This window comes from Nomia melanderi, chromosome 13 (genome assembly GCF_051020985.1).
Source record: "Nomia melanderi isolate GNS246 chromosome 13, iyNomMela1, whole genome shotgun sequence".
In the NCBI taxonomy this organism is placed as follows: Eukaryota; Metazoa; Arthropoda; class Insecta; order Hymenoptera; family Halictidae; genus Nomia; species Nomia melanderi.
The window spans coordinates 811,143-837,047 of NC_135011.1; the positions used below are offsets into that span (position 1 = coordinate 811,143).

At 37.5% G+C, this 25,905-nt stretch overlaps 5 protein-coding genes and 3 long non-coding RNA genes across 35 annotated transcripts in view; 3 read left to right on the forward strand and 5 right to left on the reverse strand.

Annotated features, from left to right (window-relative positions):
• Wnk (Wnk kinase) overlaps nucleotides 1–2,785 on the reverse strand; it is a 20,872-nt gene extending 18,087 nt beyond the window's left edge. For 6 of the 16 annotated variants that reach the window (XM_031986685.2, XM_031986687.2, XM_031986684.2 and 3 more), the window contains exons 1-2: nucleotides 2,603–2,750; nucleotides 8–574 (exon numbers count right to left, since the gene is read on the reverse strand). In XM_031986685.2, coding sequence (XP_031842545.2) covers nucleotides 8–241 — 234 coding nt within the window. In that variant the 5' untranslated portion in view covers nucleotides 242–574; nucleotides 2,603–2,750. The other 10 variants (XM_076373200.1, XM_076373198.1, XM_076373197.1 and 7 more) reach the window with 10 other exon arrangements.
• Nucleotides 2,731–12,126, forward strand: LOC116431371 (hippocampus abundant transcript 1 protein). 10 transcript variants are annotated; one of them, XM_076373216.1, is made up of 9 exons: nucleotides 4,040–4,373; nucleotides 7,080–7,211; nucleotides 7,320–7,541; nucleotides 7,736–8,137; nucleotides 8,212–8,433; nucleotides 8,639–8,922; nucleotides 9,003–9,303; nucleotides 9,392–9,548; nucleotides 9,814–12,126. In XM_076373216.1, exons 3-9 carry the CDS (start codon nucleotides 7,407–7,409, stop codon nucleotides 9,918–9,920), a joined length of 1,608 nt encoding a protein of 535 aa, XP_076229331.1. In that variant the 5' UTR covers nucleotides 4,040–4,373; nucleotides 7,080–7,211; nucleotides 7,320–7,406; the 3' UTR covers nucleotides 9,921–12,126. The 10 variants fall into 10 exon arrangements, with proteins under 10 accessions (XP_031842553.1, XP_076229331.1, XP_031842552.1 ...); XM_031986692.2 differs by having other exon boundaries at nucleotides 9,392–9,527; XM_031986690.2 differs by lacking the exon at nucleotides 7,080–7,211 and having other exon boundaries at nucleotides 4,040–4,464.
• A 50-nt stretch (nucleotides 12,127–12,176) lies between these two features.
• Nucleotides 12,177–13,625, reverse strand: TBC1d7 (TBC1 domain family member 7). 2 transcript variants are annotated; one of them, XM_031986697.2, is made up of 5 exons: nucleotides 13,432–13,625; nucleotides 13,004–13,353; nucleotides 12,640–12,924; nucleotides 12,428–12,557; nucleotides 12,177–12,326 (listed from the first exon to the last, which is right to left on the reverse strand). In XM_031986697.2, the coding sequence occupies exons 1-5, from the start codon at nucleotides 13,471–13,473 to the stop codon at nucleotides 12,231–12,233; spliced, it is 903 nt and encodes a 300-aa protein (XP_031842557.1). In that variant the 5' UTR covers nucleotides 13,474–13,625; the 3' UTR covers nucleotides 12,177–12,230. The 2 variants fall into 2 exon arrangements, with proteins under 2 accessions (XP_031842557.1, XP_031842555.1); XM_031986695.2 differs by having other exon boundaries at nucleotides 12,640–12,933.
• A 39-nt stretch (nucleotides 13,626–13,664) lies between these two features.
• Csl4 (exosome component 1 Csl4) lies at nucleotides 13,665–15,140 on the reverse strand. Its single transcript, XM_031986698.2, has 5 exons — nucleotides 14,598–15,140; nucleotides 14,406–14,521; nucleotides 14,087–14,335; nucleotides 13,933–14,014; nucleotides 13,665–13,872 (listed from the first exon to the last, which is right to left on the reverse strand). Exons 1-5 carry the CDS (start codon nucleotides 14,659–14,661, stop codon nucleotides 13,760–13,762), a joined length of 624 nt encoding a protein of 207 aa, XP_031842558.1. The 5' UTR covers nucleotides 14,662–15,140; the 3' UTR covers nucleotides 13,665–13,759.
• Nucleotides 15,141–15,281: 141 nt separating this feature from the next.
• LOC116431374 (muscle-specific protein 20) overlaps nucleotides 15,282–25,905 on the reverse strand; it is a 28,075-nt gene continuing 17,451 nt past the window's right edge. The window contains exons 3-5 of the mRNA XM_031986699.2: nucleotides 18,422–18,551; nucleotides 15,915–16,035; nucleotides 15,282–15,753 (exon numbers count right to left, since the gene is read on the reverse strand). Of these exons, the coding sequence (XP_031842559.1) occupies nucleotides 15,562–15,753; nucleotides 15,915–16,035; nucleotides 18,422–18,551 (443 nt within the window). The 3' untranslated portion in view covers nucleotides 15,282–15,561. The remainder of the gene's footprint in view (nucleotides 15,754–15,914; nucleotides 16,036–18,421; nucleotides 18,552–25,905) is intronic.
• On the reverse strand, nucleotides 16,042–18,414 carry LOC116431377 (uncharacterized). 3 transcript variants are annotated; one of them, XR_004235910.2, is made up of 4 exons: nucleotides 17,755–18,414; nucleotides 17,408–17,499; nucleotides 17,251–17,330; nucleotides 16,042–17,184 (listed from the first exon to the last, which is right to left on the reverse strand). It is a non-coding gene; the product is annotated as an uncharacterized LOC116431377 (long non-coding RNA). The 3 variants fall into 3 exon arrangements; XR_012999957.1 differs by having other exon boundaries at nucleotides 16,042–17,330; nucleotides 17,770–18,414; XR_012999956.1 differs by having other exon boundaries at nucleotides 16,042–17,330.
• Nucleotides 20,412–22,872, forward strand: LOC116431379 (uncharacterized). Its single transcript, XR_004235912.2, has 3 exons — nucleotides 20,412–21,022; nucleotides 21,465–21,711; nucleotides 22,465–22,872. It is a non-coding gene; the product is annotated as an uncharacterized LOC116431379 (long non-coding RNA).
• Nucleotides 24,789–25,869, forward strand: LOC116431380 (uncharacterized). Its single transcript, XR_004235913.2, has 3 exons — nucleotides 24,789–25,082; nucleotides 25,165–25,299; nucleotides 25,744–25,869. It is a non-coding gene; the product is annotated as an uncharacterized LOC116431380 (long non-coding RNA).

The window sequence follows — 25,905 nt, forward strand, 5'->3', positions numbered from 1 at the left end:
AATTCACCTTGATGGTTAAAAATTTTATACTCAAATTGGTACTTGTATTTGTTGGAACTGGACTTAGATCGCACCGTACTCTTCTATGTGATTTTTCAACAATTGGTGGATCGTCATCTAATTCTAATTGATTTCCAATTGAAAAAGGACGAGTTTGTGTTAACAAAATATCCTCTGTATTGTGCTTCTGACTGGTGCTCACCGAACTCACTGCCTTGTTTTCATTGCAGCATCTCGGCATTGCACATAACCAACTTATGAAAGAGTTCACTTTATAAAATTTCTTTTCACTTATTAAGTTATCTTCTTCCTCCCCCTTTATCAATTCAATTTATATAGAAATTTTATGGAAACTTTTATTATCATATTATTTTTCATGAAAACAGTTCATAGCGTATTTCCTTCTTTTTTAATTAAAATTATTTCTCAAACTATAAAATACTGGATGTATTTATAGTGTAAAGAATTTACGATTCTTATGTTCATCACAGATTTTTTCCTTTTTTGTTTGGTGTATATACTCTGCTACCTCAAATTCTCAATAAATAATTAATACCAAAGAAGTTGAACAAGTCTGAAATGAAAAAAAAAAAAAGTTAGCCATGTAGCAACTCTTAAAAGTGTTATCTACAAAAATGATTCATTGTTATTGCAAAATATTGTACAATGAAGTTGACCAAACAGACTTCCTTCCCAAAATACACGATAGTTGCAACAATTTAAGAAATGTAACACTGCTCAATTCAAATTGGAGTATATAAACACCTTAAATCCCGAACTAAGTTCCCTTTTTATTTATTTAACGATAGCATCATTTTCAACAACTATGAATGCATTATCGATGGTTAAACATCGTATGATTGTAATTCTTAATACAGAAGATTCGAACAACTGTCATTCTTCAGTTCAAATGAAAAGAAAAGAAAAAAACCGTTAATCCCACTGAATTAATGTATTCATCGTAATTTGGCACATTGAAATCTATGACACTGTCCAAAGCAATGTATCTTTGTTCTATAATACATTTCATTTTATACAGTGTACCAACCGATATCAACAGTTTTACTAATAATCTGCATGATATTCGTGTGCCAGTGTATATATGCCTGTATATATGCCATATGTTAAATACACGAATAATGTTCAAATTGCATAGCAACTGTATGAAAAATACAACAAAATCAACAGCTCATTCTCCATGAATAAAAAAAACAAAATCAGGGGCACAAGAACATTGTGATTGAAATAGAATTCTATCAATAAACCTTGAATTAATCTATTTTACAGAGGGCAGAATTGCGCGCGCGTGTATATACGTCTGCATACATGTGTGCACGTATACGTGTGAACGCGAGAAAGAGAGAGAGACAGAGAGAGAGAGTGTATGTGTACGTATGCGTGTATGGTATATATATATATATGCATTATATATATACATATATACATATATACGTGCGTGTGATCTTTCTTGTGGCACTATGCAATTCCTGTTTTGCAAACGTTTGTATACTGTACGGTTTGTATAAATTTAGCAGCATCGATAGCATAATGTTGATCACGTCCACTGCCAATAAATGTGAGGGCAACCGATCTCGGAATTAGTGCTCTTTGCATGCGTGCATGTGTTTGCGTGTGCGTGAGTACGTGTACGTACACACGCGACGTGTACCTAGAAGACAAGAAGCACATTCAGATACACACACACATACACACATACACATGACAGAGAGAGACACGCACGCACACACCACACACACGCACACACACACACACGACCAACGAACGTTCTTCGTACAAAGTATTTTGTTATTTGTCAACAAGGTGAACACTCAGTATTTTCATCAACAGTAATAACGTGACGGCCGCGGGAATGCTGGGTTCAAACGAAGAAAATGAAAACTCTTGGTTGCCGGAGGGATGAGGAGAGGGGTGGCGGCAGAGGGGAAACGAGGGAGAGCGAGAGAAAAAAAAAAATGTACTTCGTCAATAACGCAGTATGTTGTCAAGCATCATGAAACAGTCACTTGAAAAATGTTGACAGTATATAGCGAGTAGCAGGTCTTACGTATATACCGTGATATACGTATCTCCCGGACACATCGTCGCACTGCATGCTGTACGTACGTACGTACACAGGGAACGACTGCGTATTACGGGGTGAAGAGGAAGTTACCACACACATACACACACGCACGCACACGCATACACGCGCGCATAGCACACAGTCACGCACACATACCACACACGCACACGCACATATATACAGCACAAATCAAATAAATGCCGCACACATATTCGTACGCGCGCATATAGTCGGTCACGGAGAAGATAATGTGACATCTATCCCAAAAATATCGCGTCAGTGCATATTTTACGTATTGTCCGGCGGTGAGGGGCTTCCAGGCCCCATTATCGATTCAGATCTGTCCATCCTTCGGGAACGTCACGAGCCTATCCCGGATTTTTGACTGATAAAATACACGGAGAAGACCCGCGGGGTAGTACTTGTCATGCGGAGATGCGTGAACAACAATACCTACATAGTGTCGCGATCTCGTGCGTATATGTATGATACCCGTTCGGTTACCGAGTGTTCCATTACCTCCGATATAGACCCGGTCATATTAGCTTCGCGCGGCACTGACAAACACCACTCGTAATCCCTTAGTCAGCCGGTACTCACATTTGTGTTGCAGAATAATCGCCCGACTACACCCAAATAACTACCATTTTTTTCACTGAGCAGAGCGCGCCCTGGCGGCGCTATGCGTTCACGATGATCAAGTTATAAATTCATGCGGCGTGCACACGAGACGCGATACGCGTTATCGGGCAAGGCCGATCCGCAGCCCGTTGGAAACCGTTTCCGGCGGTTTTATTTTATTTTCGATAATACTTTATCAGTCAGTCCCTTTTTCGACCGGAACGCCGGCGGTTAAAATTATACGACAGTGATTATTCTCTCTTTAGTCGTTGGAATTTTTAATAACGAGCCAGATACGAGAACCGTGCCCGAACAATTATGCCGAGTGATCTACCGTTTCCGTTGCGTTAACGTTGGAAATATCGACTGGCCAAGGTCACGTTTCCCTTTTAGAAAACGAACAAATCATTCGGGGATGTTTCTTCTCTCGACGCGTGCTAAATGTACCTTTTATTTGGGGAACGACTGTGTGCTGCCTCCTTGGACGTCATCGTTTTCGATCTGTCAAGTAGTTATCGGATATATGCGGAGATAATGCGGACAACATGAAACGGCGTGGTATCGAAAAGGTATTAGTGGAAATAGTAACTTAACGGCCTTGGCGAGATGTATTTTTTTTTTTATTCTTAACTACTTCGCATCCACCATTACGAGGTTTGACCAAATAAATTCGGCGCGAAAAAAGCGGCTCGTGGCGCCATCCTGCGGCGCATGCGTCAAACTGCGAATTTATGGAAATAGGAAATTTTCGAGGATAGCAATTTAAAATAATTATCGCGGGTATCGCGTTGCTCGTTAGAGTCGTATGCGGTGATTTTGAAATTCAAATATAGACAATTAGTATAACTGTACAGATTTTTATAGAAAAACGTCGCGTACGGATGGAAAAATATAACGGCCATCTTGCGTCCGACTGGTAGAACTGAGCGGTCATCGAATACACGTTTGAAACAGTAAATAGGAGGAAGTGTTTAATTTAAGATGAAATATTTTAGTAAAAATTGTGCATCGTTATATTGAATTAATTTTATGCATTTCATCAATACCAAACGGAAATTATTTATTTATCGTCGGGTAGCTTTAATATTTTTCAAGTTCGACGCTTTCATCATCGGATGGCAGCACCATTGACTTTCGTGTTAAATTTAATCTACAAAATGTACATGATTTTATCATTAATATCGAGAATTAGTGTTTTAATTCTGTGTTCTGGCAATGAATTCAGTGAGAAAATGTTCGGGTTTAACAAATAAATAGCGAGATGTTAACTGCGGAGGTTATGTTTCTCGAAATGGACGTTCTGCGGCGCTTGGTTCGCGCATGAATTTTCTGACCGTTGTAGTTTCCGCTCTATGTTCTCTGTGAAATATATTGCACTTACCTGATGGTCTGTAGTAGTCTGCGGACATGGTTAACTGTGGATTGTTACATTATGTAGATACAAATCCAAGAACAATTTGAAGCTGGAATTGCTTTTTAGTGTTCGCGTGAGGGGTATCACAGAAAAATGACTCGCACAGTGTCATCGAATTTTTAGGAATTAATGAAACTGAAAAAGCGGAAGAGTCTGTGCGCGCAGTGCGTGAATATGCCCGCCAAGGTCTCAAAGAAGGTCGTGGGCATGATCGTACGAAGCCGAAAATTCATTATTAAGGATGGGGTCATTACGGTATTGAACAATTCAGTTTAATATCTCTTAGATTTTTAAGTTACACCTTTGATCCTTTTTCTCTATATTTTCTCTATGTTCCGCGTTAAAAGTAAGTACGAATTTTTCGTTCGAAGCATGACATTTGTGATGACATAATATTCTTTGTTTATTTGTCGTCAAGTAGTGCATAAAATAGAGAATAACAATATCTCGCGATTAGACGCTATTTAAATATTTTAACGTTCAGGACTGGCGAGATTTGTGTGAGTTTTAGCGTGATTACATTGTAATTACATAGCATTGACACATGGCTGGATCTTTGTTCATTTTCATGTATGTCTGTTAGCGAGATTCATTTTCATATAGAGCATTGTTGTTAAATGACATTCACACGTTTCATAGAAAATAATTGAGACTTTGAAAGATGTATTACCCAATTTAATATGTCTTTGTATTAAGTCTACGTTTCATGCGATTCTTAAATTCAATATATATATATATATATATATATACATATTTAATGCTGATTGTAACATATGGCGTTGAAATAATAATCCTATTAATGTTCAAATATAATGCGCATTGAACGTCTTCAACTTCTATACATTCCTCGTATATTACGATTGTTAAAGAACGACATGCAACCAGCTTCTTTGTTTCATTTTTATCTGGTAACGTGACATAAGATAATTGTAAATGTATAGCTGATAATCTATGGAATACCTTGTGTTTTACTTCAGATAACATTTGACAGAGGTATCTATAAATAAAGACGAATGGTGTAATGTTTCCATAGACTATATCATTTTTATTATTCATGTTCTTTTTGACTTCATGAATTACTGTTGAATTTTAACCGTTAGCTGTTATCTTCAAAGCTCTTTCTTTTTTTTTAACAAAGGAGATAAGTACTTGTGTAAAATAATTGTAGAACAATATATTTAGTTTCCCATCTTTGCTATTATCCGTTTAGATAACGAACTCTGTGGAAAAATATTCTTTGAATTTAAAATCTATTGTCACAAAGTAAATATATGAATATTAAATTTAAGTTGTACCAAGTAAGAAATAAAGCATATGCATGTTTTAGAGGAACAATATGGTAAGCTTTAAGTTCATCATAATTAAGTATATCGAATACAAAAGATACTTTTCAAAAAATTGTGTATGCATTAATTACAATTGTGAAAAAATATTTCCGCTGTTATTGTAAAATATTTATCGGTATCGTTAAAAAGGCACGAACAGTTGAAAACAAAAGTGAATACTATCATTATGATTATGATTTATCTTGCGAAACTATAAATTCCACGCTCGTGACAATAAATTCGTCACATGTTTCTATCGTGGAATATTTATATTTTCCTTTGATTAAAATCTTGTTATTTATATTTCTCTTTTTTTTTATTAGCATTATATTGTATATGTACATGTTCTACGAGCGATACCGTTCTTGCGCATATTGATCAACTGCCAACAATGTACACTTTATAAGTGGTAATTCTTTTTTTTATTATGCAGGGAACAATGGAAAATCCATGAATTTAGAATATTTCAGAGCGAAACGATTCCCCGTTCGATCGTACCTCTTAAAATGTACGATGAACGGTACATTATATCTCGTGGATAGATTTGTAGGTTAGATTCAGCGTGATGTTACGACGAAAAGACTATAGCACGTATCGTAAAAAGTAGGGGGGTTTCGGTGGTCGGAGTTGCAATGCAGTGGTTCGGGATTTCCTCTAAAATTTCGAATAGTTCCATTGAAAAAGATTCAAGTGACGATCACCGTAACGTAAAAAGCGTCAGTGAAACACGAATTTCTGGGAATCACGAGGGAGAAGTGCTGACAATAAGTTATGACATCAAAAAACATAAAAATTGAGAAGGTGTACTTCGCTCGACGTATCAGTTTATATCCGTCACCGATCGTACCATTCTTTTGACACACGCTCAATGTAACGCTGTCAAAGAAATCTCGCTGAAAATTCGAATGTTAGACTATTTAACTGTCAGCTGGTCAATGTTTGTAAAAAACTACGCACATTATAACAAATGATATATTTTCTCAAGTTATATTAAACGAATTTTTTTGGATCGAATTATTGATAACGAACGAGAGATTGTCTAACGAACACATGAACATTTCGCTTTATAATAAAATATGGTTGAAAGAAACATTCTGGAATGGCACTATGTAAAGAAAAAGACTCCTCTGAATTTTTAAATATTTTAAACACAATGTAGCACTAGTTACAGAAGTTACAGTATGTGATAATATACCTTTGAAACGTTGCACAAAGGTTGAATTTTTGTTTGAAAATTCTATTTTTGAAAGGAGGATTAAATAAAGTAATAACGACGAGGGGTATTGTTTCTCCGAACGAGAGGAGAATCTGAAATGTATAGAAAAATAATTATGATAAAGGAAGTCTATAGAATTAATCAAACGAAGAGAATTAAATAATGTCACTGGATATCTTGTTTAATTTACCATATTAAATTGTATTACAATAACTTATCGTACAATAACTTTCATATATTCTTAAGGTGGATATTTTTATCCTTTGTTAACACCAATACTTATGACGATGAGGAACTAATCTTGCGAGGATAAGAAAGAAGCTTGTTGCAATTATGAATTCAATTATTTTATACATGTATACAGCTAAGAATAATATAATCTATGTAAAATATAAGAATAAATATATTACATTTTGTTAGATGAAATGATATACGAAATACAATAAGAATATGTATAGAAGCAAGTTTAAAAATTGATGATCCAACTAAAATATTTACCAAAACGAAGAGAATGCGGATTACTGAAATAGTGCTTTGAATTGGAATTAATATGTAAATATAATCAAAGAAGCACAGTAATAATAATAATCTTTAATTAATGAAGGTTAGGTTGAATAATTAAAAATTGATATGGTGCTAAGTGAAAGTTATTCGTTACAGTATTATATGGATCTGAACAACTGATAAATGAAAATTGCTAGAATGATAAGTATGGAAAGGTATATATAGTAGCGACTCTTAGGGGTCATGCCCCCTGGGGCAAAAGGTGGAGCAGAGGGCCTGGGCCCCTCTTGTTCTGAAATTCACAACAGCCAAGAACATGCTATTGCTAAACTCACACCTCCTCTTACATTTGCTCAGCAATGCTACAGGCATCTTAAGGTCAGCTGTCACGATTTGCAAAGTGCTTATAGATTTGATAAAATCTAAGAAGTTATCCTTTCGTTCTGTCATACAATATTTTATTGTTCCATGGGCTGGAACAACACATAGATATCATGGCTGCTTATGAATTGTGTATTAACTGATTGTCGAGGGAAGTCAAGCATATATGATTTGTTATTTTTCTTTTTCAGAGTTCTGGTATTGGAGAGGCAAGCGTGTACCATGCTCTGGTTGTAATATTTTTGGAATTTTTTGCATGGGGTTTATTAACCATGCCTGTTATCTCCGTACTGAATATCACATTTCCAAATCATACGTTGCTGATGAATGGTTTAATAATGGGCATTAAAGGAATCTTGTCATTTCTTTCCGCGCCATTGATAGGTGCTCTGTCCGATGTGTGGGGACGAAAGTTCTTTCTACTTATTACAGTAGCCTTCACATGTGCGCCGATTCCTTTAATGAGCATCAACACATGGTGGTTCTTTGCTATGATTTCCATCAGCGGTGTTTTTGCTTGTACATTCTCAGTGGTATTCGCATATGTTGCTGATGTAACAGAAGAACATCAAAGATCTGCAGCGTATGGTATGGTAAGTATTATAAATTCAAACTGCAAAAAACTATTTTCACTATGATATTGTGTCTCATAAACACTTTTCATTAGGTATCAGCAACTTTTGCTGCAAGTATGGTAATAAGTCCAGCATTGGGAGATTACATTATGAAAGAATATGGAGAAAATCTTGTGGTTGCATTGGCAACTTCTATCGCAGTGTTGGATGTGTTTTTTATATTAGTGGCTGTACCTGAAAGTTTGCCTGAAAAAGCTCGTCCACCAGCACCTATATCTTGGGAGCAGGCAGATCCTTTTGCTTACCTTGGAAAGGCAAGTGATTCATTATAGCATATATAATGGAAATGTACTTGAAATCAATCCAAATTAGCAAGATCATGTCTAAAAATAGATATACCATTTAGGAATTCTTGAAATTCTATTTTAAACGAGTTTATAAATTCTTAGATCGCATGGAAGTCAAATATTTATTCGGGAACAAATTTCCGATATACACGTATTAATTATAAAATTTCAGGTTGGCAAAGATCACACTATCTTAATGTTGTGTATTACTGTGTTCCTGAGCTATCTTCCTGAAGCTGGACAATATAGTTGTATATTTGTCTACTTGGCTAAAGTTATGGGGTTTACTGCTTTGATGGTAGCATTTTTTATTGCTGCAGTAGGAATTTTAAGCGTCGGAGTTCAAAGTCTCTTAGGTCTTCTAATAAAGACACTTGGCAGTAAACATACTATAATGTTAGGCCTCTTATTTGAAATGTTACAACTCATGTGGTTCGGCTTTGGTTCACAAACATGGTAATGTTTCTTATTTAATTTTATACGAGGAGAAACTACTTGAACTTTTTTTAACATTATTTCATCTATATTCTTTATAGGATGGTGTGGGTAGCCGGAGTACTCGCTTCTGTGTCAAGTATTACATATCCTGCCATCTCAGCATTCATATCCATGCATTCTGATGCCGATAAGCAAGGTTTGGTACAAGGCATGGTAACTGGGATGCGTGGACTGTGTAATGGTCTTGGCCCTGCAATGTTTGGAGTAATTTTTTATCTGTTTCGCGTTGATCTCAACGATAATTCTCCCCTTCCTGCTAAATCATCTCCTTTAGATGAAAATAATAAAACAGGAACTGCCACACAACATCCTGATATTATACCACAGTTAGTAACCCAGGTACGTTGACTATAAATCAATATTTTCTATATCCTGTCGCTTGCACAAAATATTATACTGTTAATGATGTTAAAACTTGGAATTTTAGCTTGTACCGGGGCCACCATTTGTGTTTGGTGCATTACTTGTGATATGTGCATTACTGGTAGCTGCATTTATACCCGAATCAAATACAATGCCAACAGGACCGTTACATCATCCATCCACCTCCCGGAGGCCCTCCGGTAAATACGCATATCAGAAATGTACGTTAAAGGTTGTTAGTTATATTAGAAGTCAGATGTATTTTTGGTAGCTTGTTTCATTGAATTCAGTTCATCGGACTAACGGTGCTATTTATCGATTACAAATGTTACAGTAAAATATAAAGCTCTAATGAAATGTTAATGTAATTAAAATACATCTATATTTTGTATAACATGTGCATACTTAAAGTTTCTTATATATATATTGTATCGGTACAAATAGAAAATATGTTGTACTAAATTATACTTGTTTTTATAATTTAAGGTTTGTCCTTGGATGTACACTATGAGGCGGACAAATTGGGAAGCGGTAAAGGAAAAATAGGACCGCTGTCACCTCTAGTCGATAATTGCAATTCTGCTGCTCTATAGCTATTATCAAAATTGGAACAAGATACAGCGAAAAAAGGGGATACGTATCTTTGCCCAGTGACGAAACTCTATGTTTAGAGAAACAATCGTTACTGTCAAGTGCACCAACTTCACATGAACTTTTCAGAGAGCTGTCTATATTGTATTATACTACGTCTTTAAGTCAATAACTGAGTTTGATTTTTAGGATTATCAATCCACGTAAAAGTTTAGGTTATGAAGGAATTTTACGAGCAGTGCTTGTTTTATAATATCTAGGTTGAGTTGAGGTTTAAATTCCATCGATTTTGATGTTTTATTACGTACGAAGAAGTTGAATTCTCTTTAAAAGAAAAAAATGAAAAAAAATATGAGAACAATGATATAAATTTGTATGAAATCAAGCACTGGATATCTTGATGCATCATTTATCAGTGACTCCTAGTTTGTGTAACTTGCCGATAGTATATAACGGTGAAACGAATGAAAGTTGTAACCAGTATTTTTACTAGATTTATAACAAATAATTATTGAACTTTTTATGTAAAATTTCTTTTTTTTCTTTTATCATACACGTCACTCATTGCTGAATTTTTTCTCTTGTTTTTTTTTTCTTCTCTCTTTTTATCTCGAGCAAGAGCACCTGTTACTTTGATCACACATATCACGAGACTCTCCAATATTTTCCATAATTACTTTTGTGATTCATGTCCGAAGAAAATAATGTACTATTTATTTGTGAATGTGTATTTTTGTTTCATTTTTTTTCATGCATTCCTTTGTTTTAAGCATACCTTCTTAAAATTAGAGAGAGAGACGAGTGCAATAGATGAAGAAGAGTGAACAGATATTGTAAATGACACTACATAGCTAAAGAAATAGAAGATAAGTTTTCAGTTGCATATAATATCTAGTGAGAAAAAGTTAGCCAATGTTTGTAAAGTACGTTAACTATTTTTCTTTGCATAAAATATTTATTTTAATAATTAGACGTCAGCAGAATTAATGCAATGGCCTTAACCGGAAAGGAAATAAAAACAATTTATATAAAAAAAATACATACTTCGCCGTATTCAAAGGCAGTGGTAGATTCCGATCGAGAATGTTGCAAACATTAATTAATTGAACGCGTACAGCGTTTTTTTAATGTTAAAAAAAATGTGCATGTTATAAATTGATGTTAAGGAAATACAACAATAGTGTAGTGTATTTGTGCATTTCACTTGTACTTTACGAGAGAATTAGTGTCCACAGAACTATATGTGCATCGCCATAGTATAAAGTCTCTGAATTAAACAAAATCTGCCAACATTGTTTAGAATTGATTTCTGACGAGAAGATTTGATTTTATGTTGAAATCTTTGCACATTGCTAAGATCATTTTAAAGACCAACCATGAAGATTCTTCAAGACGCTTGGATTAAATACAACTTTGTTATTTGTAATCATTTATCAACAAACGGATGAAGTTATCGCCACCATTGGTTAAAAGATATTTCAAAGGCAAAAAGGCATACTCGGTTCCCTACTGAAAACCAAAGATTGAATGGCATCAGGAAATCTGTTTGAAAAATTGTAATAATAGAGAACACTAGGAAATCTATGAATCATCATGCAATGCGTGAGCAGGGAATAAAATTTTGTATGATCTCACTTTTCTCCAAGAATTCTTCTATTTTCTAAATTAGAAAGAATGTATATAAAATTTCGACACATTTTACTTCTTTTGTAAACACTCAAAAGAAAGTTGAACCGATCTCTCGACAATTTCAAGTTATCACTATTATTCCACTACTTGGAATGATACTGATATTAAATAAAAGCGCTATGCATATCGAAATTTAATATTGTTTTTATATTGTTGTTAAGATACACGGTGGAATGTAATTCCATTCTAATTGCACAAGTCGAAACACACAACAGAATTACTTTAATGTTCATGACGAACAACTGAAACTTTATGCAAGTGGATTACACGACACGTTTCTTGGAGAACATTGACATGAAATCATTTTGTGGCTGCCTAAGTTAAAAATTATTTATTAACTTGCTCTTATACACTGGAGTACATTAACACTGTTGTAATATAACATTGCAAAGAAGAAAACAAAAGAATCACAATATTAGGAAGTCCAGTTTAAGACTTAACACCTCAATAAATTAAGTAATTGTATATGTAAAATGTATGACGGATGCATTAATAAAAATAATTATTTTTAAGATACAAGATACATATGTTTAACAAATAAATTTTCACTTACAACAGATTTTTTTTTACATATTTACATTTTATCACATAATACAAATATTATTCTATCATTTTAATTTCATTTATACTATTTGTGAAATGGTTGTCAATGTTGAGCCACTTTGCTGCCAAGATTCAATTGCTTTGTTAACAATTATTTCTGAAGTTTCTTCTGTTATCTGAAATGAGAACATTAGTCCCTAATTATTTGCTTACTCCATTTAACTGGTGAATATATTCTATATACATTATATACATTTGCACATAATTATTATCATACATTACTAATAGTGTCTAATACACCGTCTATATTTTCACATCGTAATAAGAGTCGTCTTAATGTTGTCAGCGTAACTACAGTAACAAAAATTAAAATTCTATGTGCACCCACAGCTATTTTATCCCAAATTCTATAAGGAAAAAAGATAAATCAATGAATTTTTTATAATCCACTGTTACAGTTCTTAGCTTAAATATCTTAAGTGAACATACTTTGCTATAGAACCATTAGATATTGTTCCTGCAAAACACGAACAGAACCAAACATCGTATGGAATGTTATGAAGTGCCTCAATTTTAATAAGATGTTTATATAGTTCTGGATCTTCCCTTTCTAACAAAGTACAAGTACATTCCTGCAACCTATTCACTTCTTTATGAAACTTTTGTACTTGGTCTAATAGACCACACAATATCCAATATGTGTCCACCAATTTTTTTTCATCCGAATCGATATCTATAATGTGCCATAATGTTTCAGCCATTCTACTCATAGCTCTGAAATGACTGTATTTATTAGTGAACATATTGAGATAATAAATTATACTTTTATAATTGAAAATTTGGAAATAAAGACCTATGAAGAGGTATTTCTAACTGAGCACTCATGTCGAGTTTAGCTCGTCTATTGCGTAATAACCACATGGTAAGGAACATCAAATGTGGTTTTGTGCAATCGTCTAAAATCTTGGTAACTTTAAGTGCTTTCTGCAAGTCCTGGAATTCCGCTTTTCTTTGATTCAATATAAATTCATGACTGTCTACGTACACTGGTATCACGTCCAACAATATTTTCCATAAGAAAGTTCTATGTATTGTTGGCACTGTAAATCGTAAGCAGAACTGTTTCAATTTTGCTTTATCGAAGGGACGTTCTTTCAATAATATTTCTAAGGATTTCTTTTCCTCAACGCTACGAAATCCCATCTGTATTTTTGGATAGAGAAAATGAATTGGTTAAGATTATATACAGATTAAAATAATAGATTGTTTAAAAGTGTTTACCTTCTCATAATAAGAGGAACGAAAATTTCTTTCGTCTGTCATTATTCTGTAAATTCAATTTTTAGATTTATGTGTATTTTTATTCAATATTTTGAAAATTTTAGATTCAAAATATTTCACAGCTGTAATCATAACCTGACGATACGCCCTCCAGCACCTCTTTCTTGAACTTTGTAGGTTTATTAGCCGGTAAAATCGATTGTTGCAACAGTGTGCAGATTTTATACGATAAGATTGTAATCACATTGAAATACATTTATAATAAATTATTCGATTTATTTTAAGTTGTACAAGAAATTACAATTAAAAAAGTGAATCTAGCATTGAATTATTGTTCTGTAATAACATGTTCAGGAATTACTTTTGCAACTTTTCGATATTCTTTGCGTAATGTCTTAGGGCATTGCATTTGTGTCCAACTTATAGGTATCATTGCCACACCTGTAACATAATTAAAGGTAGTTTTTAATGTAACAAATGATTTCTCTTTTAATAACATACCTTCTTCGCTATGCGCTATCACTACACCTAATTCATTTTCTGCTGTACTTAATTGATAAGTATGAGCTTCAGTCATTGGCATCTATCAAGTGCATAAGAAAATATATAAATTTTGCATTAATCTAACATTATCATAAAGAACAGAAAAGGATACAACTCTGGCTAGGATAATATCCCCGGGTCTGAAACATTTATACATTTGTATATTAGTTTTGTCTATTGCACGTACATCTTCTTTCCTCAATATCCCCCTGTAAGGTCTCGTCAATACGATATCGCCTATGCACTTTATGCTACATTTACAGAACCTCTGATTAACAATAGTAACCATTGCAGTTACTATGTCACCAGGTGCCGGAACAATGCTCTGTTCTGTTATTCCATGGACTTCTACCGTATGCGTCTAAAATGTATAACTATATAATAAATAAATTCCATTATACATTAACAATTATAGTTTCCATATCCCTTACATTCTCTTGTGGTAGCAACTTAACTACACCTGCAAGTTTTGAGTAAATATAACCTTGTTGCTCATAAGTCCCAGGTCCAGGTATATTAATTTTATCAGAAACGCATAATCTTTGACCTGTCATAAATAAAACAAAACATGCTCTCTTTCATCCACTTAATTGTTACCTCATTATAATATTATATACAATTACCAGGTACACAAACAATAAGCTCATCTTGTTCGTCCATGTTGTGTTCTAACCTTTTATTTACCATAAACACATAATACGCTACATTTAATATATTTGTCAACAAATGGCGCCACAGTCAACCGCGCGAATTTCCATATCGGTAACATTTGTCAAGTTTCAACGTTTTGCCACTAATGGCGCCACTGTCTATCCTTGTTAACTTTCACGTCGATAACCTTTGGCTACCAGTTTGAGCATTTTACCACGGATGGCGCCACTATCAACCTTGTCAACTCACTCGTCGGTAACCTTTGGCTACCGGTTTGAGACTTTTGCCACTGATGGCGCCACTGTCAATTTTGTCAGCTCTCTCGTCGGTAACAGTTGGCTACCAGTTTGAGCATTTTTCCACGGAGGGCGCCACTGTCTATCCTTGTCAACTCTCCTGTCGGTAACATTTGGCTACCAGTTTGAGCGTTTTGCCACGGATGGCGCCACGGTACAAAATGCATATTTTTAGTAAGCAGATAATTCGTGCCGCTATATGCATTGCAATATACGCAGAAAACGGCAAGAATTATCTGACGTATTCCAGAATATTTCCTGCTACAAATTGTATTGATTAGATAATAATAATTATATAATGTAGTTAGAGATATCGAGGAGTTCTCGAGGAATGAATGTTTACATTAAATACATTCCATGTATTGTAACAATGTGAATTTTATTAATGACTCGCTTTACGATACAATCCCTGATTGTAAGATGCGAAGGAATTAAATTTTGATGATCGTTCTACTCATCTAGAGACATCTAGAAATGTACGCGACGTATACTTGAAATAAATAAAAAACGATTATCTATACATGCTGCGGTTCTCCTTATGTCGATCGCATAGAATAAAAGTCTAAGGGTTACAGGTCATTATCATACTCTACTCGATGCTTAATCTACCGATAAGAAATGTGTTACTATACAATGTTTATTATTTTCCAAGTAGAATCTTCCTCGTGGCGCCGAAGTTTTGTCCAGCTTGAGTAGCGCCCTTATTAGTACCAGCCTGCAGACCAATGAGACCTTCGCCAGCCCTTAATTGCTCCTCGGTGAAGTTCCGTTTGTTCTCCTCGGCTGGCTTCGGCCCTAGCCATGGCCCGCGCCATTCAGGGTGTCTGTAGGTCTGTGGAAACATTTCAATAGTTCTTACAATCCAAGAACATTAATTTCAATGCCGCATAATTTGACAGTACAAAGTACTCAGAATGTAAAAAATGTAATATTAAATCATTCGACTGAATTGCATTGGAAAGGAGAATAATAAAAAATAATAAAAGTAGATACCGTGCGACCAATGGCGAAGATGGTGTTGGTAACTTGTGCTATATTTTTCCTCTCCATGAGGTCGACCGCTTGAAACAGGTCCACGTCGGGTACTCCGTATTTCACACAGGCTTTCTGGAACCTGAAACAATAAAATATAAATAACATCAATCCGACTAAAGAACATACTATCGATTCAACAAAGAATCCATTCCAAAGAGATCTCAAAAATTATAACTGGACTTCATACGTTTACAATTTGAACTCATTAATTTGAGACACAAGAGAGTCACAAGAGTTTAAAGAATCCATTCCACCATTGCAATTGCTGCAAATTGATTCATGAGCATAAATATCTGTAGTTCACTGGTGAAACGGATCCACCGACCAGCCATTTTGTCGGCGGCGGTAATACACACAGCCTGATGCACAAGCGTGTAACAGCCAAACACGCTGATTCACCGATAGGCCCTTCAAATATCACTCTTAGTCACCCCTACGAAGATACCCCAACCTAGGCATACATCTTTGTCACTCAAACTTTGTACCTGTCATGGCCACCGACGCCACTGTATAAAAAGGAAGCTTTGGATAATAAAGATTCATTAGTTCTGGCAACAGCCTACGGGTTCGTACCTCCGTTCATTTCTAACACCTAACTATCCTCGTGTCTACGGACTACGTTAGTGTTTTCTCTCTCTCTCTCTTTCGCTCTCGCGTCGATTTCCCCGTAACAAGCCTAATGCACAAGCGTGAGGCAGGCCAGTGTTAACGAGCTCTCCGAGTACCAAGGAAGCAGGCATCGCAGGAGGATTCGAGCCAGCAGGTGGCTGCTTCACTCCGTTGCTGTTCTCCGCATGAAAAGGGAGTAACGCGGAGTGGCCGCGCTGCGCATCGTTCGCCCCACTATTCAGGAAAGCGCTCTTAAACATTGAAAACGCGCCAATTGGCGGCCTGCGCAGACGACACCGCGGTCAAATGCAGAAGGCGTCGTGTGTGCGGCAACATGTTGAGGGGAACAGCCGCGAGGACACTTCAGTCCCGCCTTCTAAATGCAATTTAGATGCAATTCTAAGCAACGGCTCTGTAACTACGACTACAGGCAACGAAACTTATGTTGCCAACATGTCCACTGTGGCCAAGAATCGCTTACAGTTATTTAATAAACTTAATTTCTAAGATTTCTCCTTATCTACTGAGTTATACAGTTAGTATCCGGTTCTTCAGGCTTACTCATTTAGGTTTCTGCGAAGCTCACTATATATCAGCAGTTAACTTGGAGTTGGTCATGCTGGAAAATCATGGAAATATTTTAGTATGAGGATTTGTTAATAAGTTAATTGATGAATCTACTCACTGGTGTTCTTTGAACCTAAGGTTCATTGAAGTACGTTAGTGTAATGATGTATGCATATGGTCAGGGGTTAACTTGACTTGCTGGAAAATCAATAAAATAATATTTCAATATGACAGAATTAATAGGGTAATTTTATTAATAGGTTGAATCTACTCACAGGTGTCTAACTTTCTTTGAACTTGAAATTAATTAAACCAACCACGTGTCACGGTGTATCCATATAATCAGGGGTTAACCTCTTGCTACACACTGAAAGCCATTAAAATAATATTCCAATATAAGAGAATCTGTTAAGAAATCAATCAATGGATTTTCCTTACAAGTGTCCACTGTTCTTTAAATAAAAATTCATTGAAAAACACAAGCCACAGAACAGTATTACTGTTTATTAATATTATTTATTATTATATATATTATATCATATATATATTATATCATATTACTGTACTATTATATATTTATTACTATTATTATTATTATTATTTATTATTATATATATATTACATTATATTACTGTACTATTATATAACAGTAGCCAGAGAAGTCCGTCGGACCCGTTCGAAAGTTCACTGCGACGGTCCCGACCTCAGACTTTATTGGTACTTATTCAGCAGGCTCTCAGGTGGCGCGAGGAGGCGTACCGTCTGCGGCAATCATGTGGTTCTTAAGTTTACAAGCATGGAGGGAATCGTTGACCTCGAGCCTGTCCCCTCGTGGTCAACAGTCGCAGACGGTCTGATCTCTCGATTCCGGCGAGAGTCGGTCGGTGACCAACGATCTCGATGTCGATAGGGCGCCAAGTCGAGAATCGTTCCGAAGCAAAACACTGTCGATTGCGGAAAGTCGACTGTGCAGCAGGCAACCATCGCGCGGGAAGAGGTTGCTCGTGCGAGCGTTTCAAAGCGGACGAAAACGGTTATGTCAGGCTTGTTCTATACATTTTTTCTTCTCTAATTGTAACGTTTCATTTGGCAGAAATGCTGGGATGACACTGACGCTTCTGGGAAAGGAGAGAGGATGGGAAAATGTGCGCTAATTATGTCAAGATGAAAGGCACTTTTGGCACGTGATGTTGCAGATTGATTAATTGGTAAATATCAAGCTACAGATTATGAATTTGAGGATTAGTGAAAAAATTAATCATAGTTGAATGCTTTAAATATTCGCTTACTGATTGAGATTGTCCATCATCTTGTAGTCGCCACCGGAGGTGTTGATCTTGCTGACAAGGCCAGGTTGGAGTTTGTTCATGAGCTTGCATAGAAGGACACCATCCCTCAAGGCGTCCTCATAGCTCACACCTGAAAGAAATTAGAATCTTTTTACAAGAGATTCAGGTATGGTTGATTGACGTTAACAGGAATCATTTGATATTAATGAATTAGTTAACCTATAACCCTTAGCACTCCAGGTTGCTTTATAGTCAGCAACTAATTTTTATAGTATTCCTAGCAAAAATTAGAAATGCAACATTTCTTTTATTTTCCTTCTCAATGCAAAATTTTGATGTGGAAAATCTAATAATTAGGTAGTTTCTTTGATTCATTAAAATATCTAATACTGCTGCAATATTGGAGCCTAGAGTTCAAAGGGTTAAACTCCATCTTACTAAACAAAGGAAAATAAACAGAGTAAAAGCCACTAGATTGCTAAAACTGTATCCCCCAATCGCCTAAAACGAGCAAATCTCAGAAACCAAAGGTAATCAAAATAATCTCTATCACCTTCCCCATCTCACAGCAACTGATACAAATCATTCCTTTCAGGTCCAAGCATATCCTTATCTCAATCCGACTCTCAAAAATAAAGCAACAGTGGTGGAACAATGAAAAGAATGCCAGGAACCACAGTGGCACCAGGATAGCAGAAAAAACAAACGCCTCTCTCGCTCCCTCCGTCTCTCCGTCAGCCGTAGGTAACGACCTGCGCAGTCGGCGTCGGTCATCGATTTTCATTGTCGGTCGCGCGATTATCGGCTCTCGAACGAACGACAGGCTCGTTTCTCTTCTTTCATAGTTTGCTTTTTTTCCAGCGCAGCTAACCCGCCGGCAGCCTCCCTTTAACTGGTTGGGATTACCCGCGAAATAATAACACAGAGAGAGAGAGAGAGAAAGAGAGAGAGACAGTGGCGTGGCACCAGCACTCGTTCATGGCGCCCCATTATTCCAAGAGGCGCGCCAAGGGGCATGGCATTTTTTGCTGTCCGGCCGAAGGACCAGGAAAGAGACCGCCTCCGTCTTCCCGTCGCCCGGCTCTTTTTGCTCGCGGCTGTCGGCTCTCCGATCACCGCCATCATTGTCTTTCCGTCGTCGCGGCTCGCGCTGCGAAGCGCTCCCGTCGCCATTCGAAAGACACGCTGCATCTCGACGCGCCAGGAGGCCAGCATCCGCGAGGAGCTCGCCCAGTCAAACTTGTCAGCGTGTATCGTCGTCATTGTCAATGCTAGCTGCATCTCTCTCTCTTTTTCTCTCTGTTACCGACCACTCTGACAACGTCACGTTCCAATGTATCGAACTTATCGACGCGGCACGCTACCTGGCGACCGGATTTATAAATTGTATCGAGGCGCGAGCCGCCGGAAGAAGCGCTGCGGTCGCGAGGAGCAACAGGCGTCCTGCAACCGGCTTTTCTAATTTTATCGCGCTGAGCGTGTCCTGTCTTTTAGATGACACTTTGAGAATGTGTGAGTATCGTGGATTCATGGGTTCTTTGAGGATTGTTGGAAGTGTAGAAATCTTTGGCGGATTCTAGATTGAACACTGAATGCTTGAGTCAGAGGATAAGAAACTAAATCATTTTAGTGTTCAATGATGGTTGTTCTAGGGTGCTACACTGGATGAAAAATACAATTGTCCTTCGTTGCAAGATAAGAATTTTCCTGAAAGTATTTCACTGTGCTAGTTGCAAAAGGTTCAGCACGTTCTACCAGCGTTTGTTTCACTAGCAATCCTCTCAATTATTTATTCAAATGAATAGATCTAAACAAACTATTGACACAAATGAAGCTAGAACAAGCTAGAATCCTTAAATGTAATATTCTAGATTATAACTTTGACTAAGCATATCCATAGAGGATTCATTCCATTTTCTTCATAGAAAATACAGGATCACAGCTGTCACAAATATGTGACACTAGTGAACGTGTTAATGTTCACAACTGGATACTCCAAACATGGAAGTTTGACCTCAAAATGCGACATTCGTCCGCAAAGGGTTAATCTGTGGAATTAATACTGGAATATTATTTAATTGACACTAGAACTACCCAGCTAATTCTTTTTGAAATTCTGTAGGTCTGAAGAGTGCAGAGATTTCAGATGGCTTGCAATTCAGTTTCTCCAGTACTCAGAGAAGTTGACTAACTGAAAAATGGAAGCAGGAATGGTCAGGATTGAAGAATCATCTTGAAGTCAATGGAGGCAAACAATACATTTATCGCTAAATTATTTCATGCATGATATTTCATGAGTGTATCGCGTTGCATATTTTCAGCGACGAAAGCGACGGTCCCGGTGCTCGCCGAGCGAAAGCCGGCGTCTTCCTCCGAGCGTAGCTGCGAGCGCTACATTCTATGTAGTCGCGCGATAGGCAACGACGATAATATATGCAGTATCTATGAATATGAAAGTTGCGGAGTTATTAAGAAAACATAGCGAGCCTCGAGTAGTCCCGATTGCTCTGCGCGTACGCACGGATCATAAGATAACGCGTGATCTACGGATATGGATCATTGCGATCCGCAGCATCGATGACAGCGACTGGCAGATCTACGGTAACAAACGTCTCTTTCCATTGGATGATCAATTAGGAATGATTACCTCGTTAACCCCTAGCCTTATGAGTTCTTTCAACAGTAATCCATCTACTTTATCAATAATTTATTTAAAACGAGAACCTTCAGTTATTCTATGTCAACTACTCTAAGCGTTGACAAATTAATTAACCCTTTGCACTCGAGACTATTTTTCTCAAGAAATATTCGGTGGTTCTGCTGAAGATCAGAAACACTGAACCAATTACCCTAGATGATTAACTTAAACTAGTGTCGCTATGTTACTAAATTGCTTTCAAGTTAAGAGATATATTACTAGATTCAAAGGAGAGACACGTAATTCGCCTTCAAACTGAATATTTGTTTGTTAAATTCTGATATGATAGAGCAAGAGGTTAACGCAATATTAAGTGTAACAAGCTGACCAGGCTTCGTTTAATAGTTCAGGGACATTTTTGGACGGAGCGGATCTGCGAGCTACTGTTCAAAATACTACTACCCTGGTCTTGCAAGGACGACGTGTCACGTGGTTTTGCGATGGAGGGAGCCGCGGTACGCCTACCCGAAAATCTGTTTGCCTAGTACAAAACTGGTCGTGTGCTTGAATTCTCGATTGACGAGCCATCGACAGCCGATCAGTTCCAGATACGCTGGCCCAGTTCTGTTCAATTAGCAGTAAATCGACTCTGGTAAGCTTCTATAGCCGGTCGCGAACAACGGTCAATTCTGAATGAAACGCGCGCAGGAACCGGTGCTGTACAAATCATTAACACGTTCGCTAGTGTCGTGTATTTGTCACAGCTGTGATCCTGTATTTTCTATAAAGAAACTGGAATGAATGCTCTATATATATACTTAGTTAAAGTTATAATCTAGGATATTACATTTAGGGATTCAGTAGCTTGTTCTAGCTTCATTCGTTTCAATAGTTTGCCTAGTTTAATGTGTTAAATGTTTTGCAACTAGTACAGTGAAATACTTTCAGGAGAATCCTTGGCTTGCAAGGAACAAAGATATTAACACGTGGACAATTGTATTCTTGAGTCCAGTGTAGTCTTATGAACAACCATCATTGATGAACACGGAAACCATGAAAATAGTATTTCACTATAGAACTTATTAACTCTTTGAACTAGGAAGTTTTTCAGTAGAAATATTTGAACATTTTCTGATGAGATAAATAGGACATTGTTTGAAACTAATCTAACAATGTTCCACAGAGAAACCAAGCAACAAAGCTATTTTATTGAAGTATTTCATATTGCGATACAAAATTTAATTTAAAATACTAAATATTCAACTTCATAGTTTTGCTGTATCAAATCAATTATTAATAGTAATTAACTAATGAAATGAATTTATCAGTAACTCATTCATTATCAGTTACCTATTATCAACAATAATTATTCTCAGTCACCTCCTCTAAAAATCTCATATTTCAGATCCACATCATTCTCCCTGAACCGCGCAAATCAAACGAGCCGAGCAGACCTTCCGCTTTTCCACGCTATCCAGGGAGCAGCCGGGAGCTACGAGCGTCGTCAGCGTGCAGCCTCCAGCTAAAACGCGGGACACCTCTGTAAACACAGCTGTATGACGTGCTGATACGTTCCTGGTATCCTCGAATCGCGATGAGATGTCGTAAACGCGAGAGGATGACAGAAAATCGATAGGACCGCCTTACAGGACGCTGTCGCGAAGAACGCGTGTCCTGTCGAGAGTTTCTTCGGCGGGTTTCTTTCGTTCGTCCTCGCCGGCGCGCGGGAGCGTCCTGTGATGCTGGCCTGATATTTCCCAGACGTCACGTGTCTTATCGCCGTCTTCGTCCGCCCCGTCGATACACGGTATCCGCGCGCCGCGCGACGAAAAAATATCGAGCCGCGACAATACGTATCGACGGATCGGCGATATTTCTGCCGGTGATACGACCCTGTTACGGTGACACGTCACGGTCGTCATGTCTCGGCGATTTGACGTGAAATCGATGAACGAGAGGGTCCTTTGTAAAGGACGTAGATTAACCCTTTGAACTCGACAGTTTTTCACTTGAAGTATTTATATATGTACTTTCTGATTGGATTAATATATACTTTCTAATTAGATGTAGACAACATTGAATTTAACAAGAAGTACCTATATAAATTAGGTACCAAAGCTATTTTATTTGAATATTTCACCTATCGATGCAGTATACAAAGGTTAATGGTAAATACCAATGTTTATAGTTTTGCTGCATCAAATCATCTGGCAAAGGGTTAACCCTTTGAACTCTGTAGGCTCGAATATTGCACCAGGAATGATATTAGATATTTCAATGGATCTTAAAGAAACTGCCCTGCAATTATTGGATTCTTCACACATCCAAATTTTGTGCTAAGGAAAATGAGGATATTTGATATTAAAGGTAATTGGAATTTGTCAGTTGGAAGTTGAGGGAATCTGTCATTAATTAGTACTTTACAGAAAGAAATATTCTAAAGTACTAATGATTCAATTGGTATTGTCAGTGGTATCAATGGAATTATCGTGTCTGGAGTAATTAGTAATTATTGGTTGCCTACAGGGAGCAAAAGTAGAACGAGTAATGTTTTAATGAGATGCGTTGATCCTTTCAGATACTGTATGACAAGGAAGGATTCTGTCTTCCAGGAGTGCGCCTGCCCAGGCTGGTATCGATTTAACGTCAGTTTCATGTCATAAAGACGTCAAATGCACGGTTTTCACCAGGACAACATCCCCGGGATGAATTTACGAGCGTCAGCAACAGGTCTCGCGGGAGCGGGACCATGTGCGCACAGCATCCATTTCTACAATGGTTTGCGCCGCTGCTTTCCCTGGAGATTTCTGTATAGATTCATTTTTCCAGAAGTTATACAACAAGATATTCAGGAACCGTTTCCTCCTTCCTCAGGGAAGAAATTTTCTCTTCTTGAAATTAAGGTATTCACTTTAATTTTTTTAACAGTAGCTTTCTTTACAACAAATCCATTCTCTTCCAGGTGGTGCAACATGGTGTATGTTGTTATATTTTAAACACAGGAGCAGAACTTCAGGAATCTCTTGAAGTTAAGGTTGCCTCCTTCTTCAAGGATCTCTTGAAATTAAGGTATCCTCCTTCTTCAGAGATCTCTTTAAATTAAGGTATCCCCCTTCAGAGATCTCTTTAAATTAAGGTATCCTCCATCTTCAAGGATCTTCAAATTAAGGTATCCTCCTTCTTCAAAGATCTTCAAATCAAGGTATCCTCCTTCTTCAAGAATCTCTAAATCAAGGTATCCAGCCCAATTCGCAACTCACCCCACTCGTCACAAATCTATGACACATTTCACCCTTCAAACAGCAGCCGTCTCAACAAATTCCTCCTATTCCAAACAGCCCATTCTCCTCAAGCAATCTCCCAAAATCTACCAAAGACAAAACCGTAATTTCCTCTCCATCACAGGAGCAGAACACGCCCCCGAGCACACCCCCGAGCGGGACACAGCCGCGGGCAGCCACCTGTTGCGCCGCTCGTAAATCTACCTCGGGGCTGTAATCCTGGTAGGCTTGTCTCAGAATGACGTCATTGACGACCCTTTGACAGACAACTGACATCCGTTGACGCAGCGCGGCGGCTTCTCCTCGGAGTCGTCATTGGACCCCGACTTTTTCCGGCGCAGGAAAAATTCTTAGGTCCTCGCCGGTGGGTGTGCGCGTGCCCCCTCGTCGGTGAGCGAGCCATAAATTCATCTACTGCCCGCCGTTGCTACCCTAGTAACTACGAGCTTTCGTGACGTCACGCAACGTCTGGTGACGAGCCGTTCGACAGCTCGACAGCCGCCCCGCGAGCAGCACCGGCGCCGGGGGAGGAAGCTCGACGGAGCGCGTCGACGGGTCGACGTTGGACGGCGACGCGGCGGGAAAGCTATAAATCCCTCAAACGTCTGCTGATGCCCTGGTGCTGGCAAGCTACTTGTGCCACCGTGACGAACGGATGACTGACACTTCTCTTCCTAGGAACGCTTCGCCTGAGTTTTAAGGGGCTTTCTTAACGAGGAACGGTTGGTACGCTTCCGGTTGGGTAAGGGATGTTGATCAATCAACGAATGAATCAGAGGAATTGATGGAAGATTCGGGTTGTTAATGGATGAATGTTATTTTAGGTTGGTTGCTACTGTGCTGTAACTTTGTATCACGGTAGGGAAAAATCGATAGACCTTTGTGTAGGTACCGGCTGGTCTCGCGAGCCTGCTGTGCGCAACATTGTCTGGATTGGCGGGATATGATGCGAGTGAAAGGTTGGTTTCTTAGGTTTCATAGTGGTAAGTGGTAGAGTTGGGAGATGATCATGCTGGAATGAGATTGGAACTCATTATGTTCACTCATTATACTGCTAATAAGTGAACTTTACTTGTAATATTAGTAAGTGAACTGTTGGTTTCTGAGGCCTCATTGCAATAAGTATGATATAATTGGAACAGTATAATTATGTAGCTGTAATGAGATTGGAACTCATTTATTATATTCACTCATCATACTGCTAATAAGTGAACTTTACTTATTGTAATATTAGTAAGTGAACTGTTGGTTTCTTAGACCTCATTGCAATAAGTATGATATAATTGGAACAGTATAATTATGTAGCTGTAATGAGATTGGAACTCAATTATCACATTCACTCATTATATTGCTAATAAGTGAACTTTATTGTATTATTAATAAATGAACTGTTGATTTCTTAGGCTTCATTGCAATAAGTATATGATACTGTTGGAAGAGGATAATTATGTAGCTGTAATGAGATTGGAACTCATTACATTCACTGATTATACAGCTAATAAGTGAACTATTTCTCAGGCCTCATCGCAGTAAGTATTCGATCCACTTAAAAGAGTATAATTCTC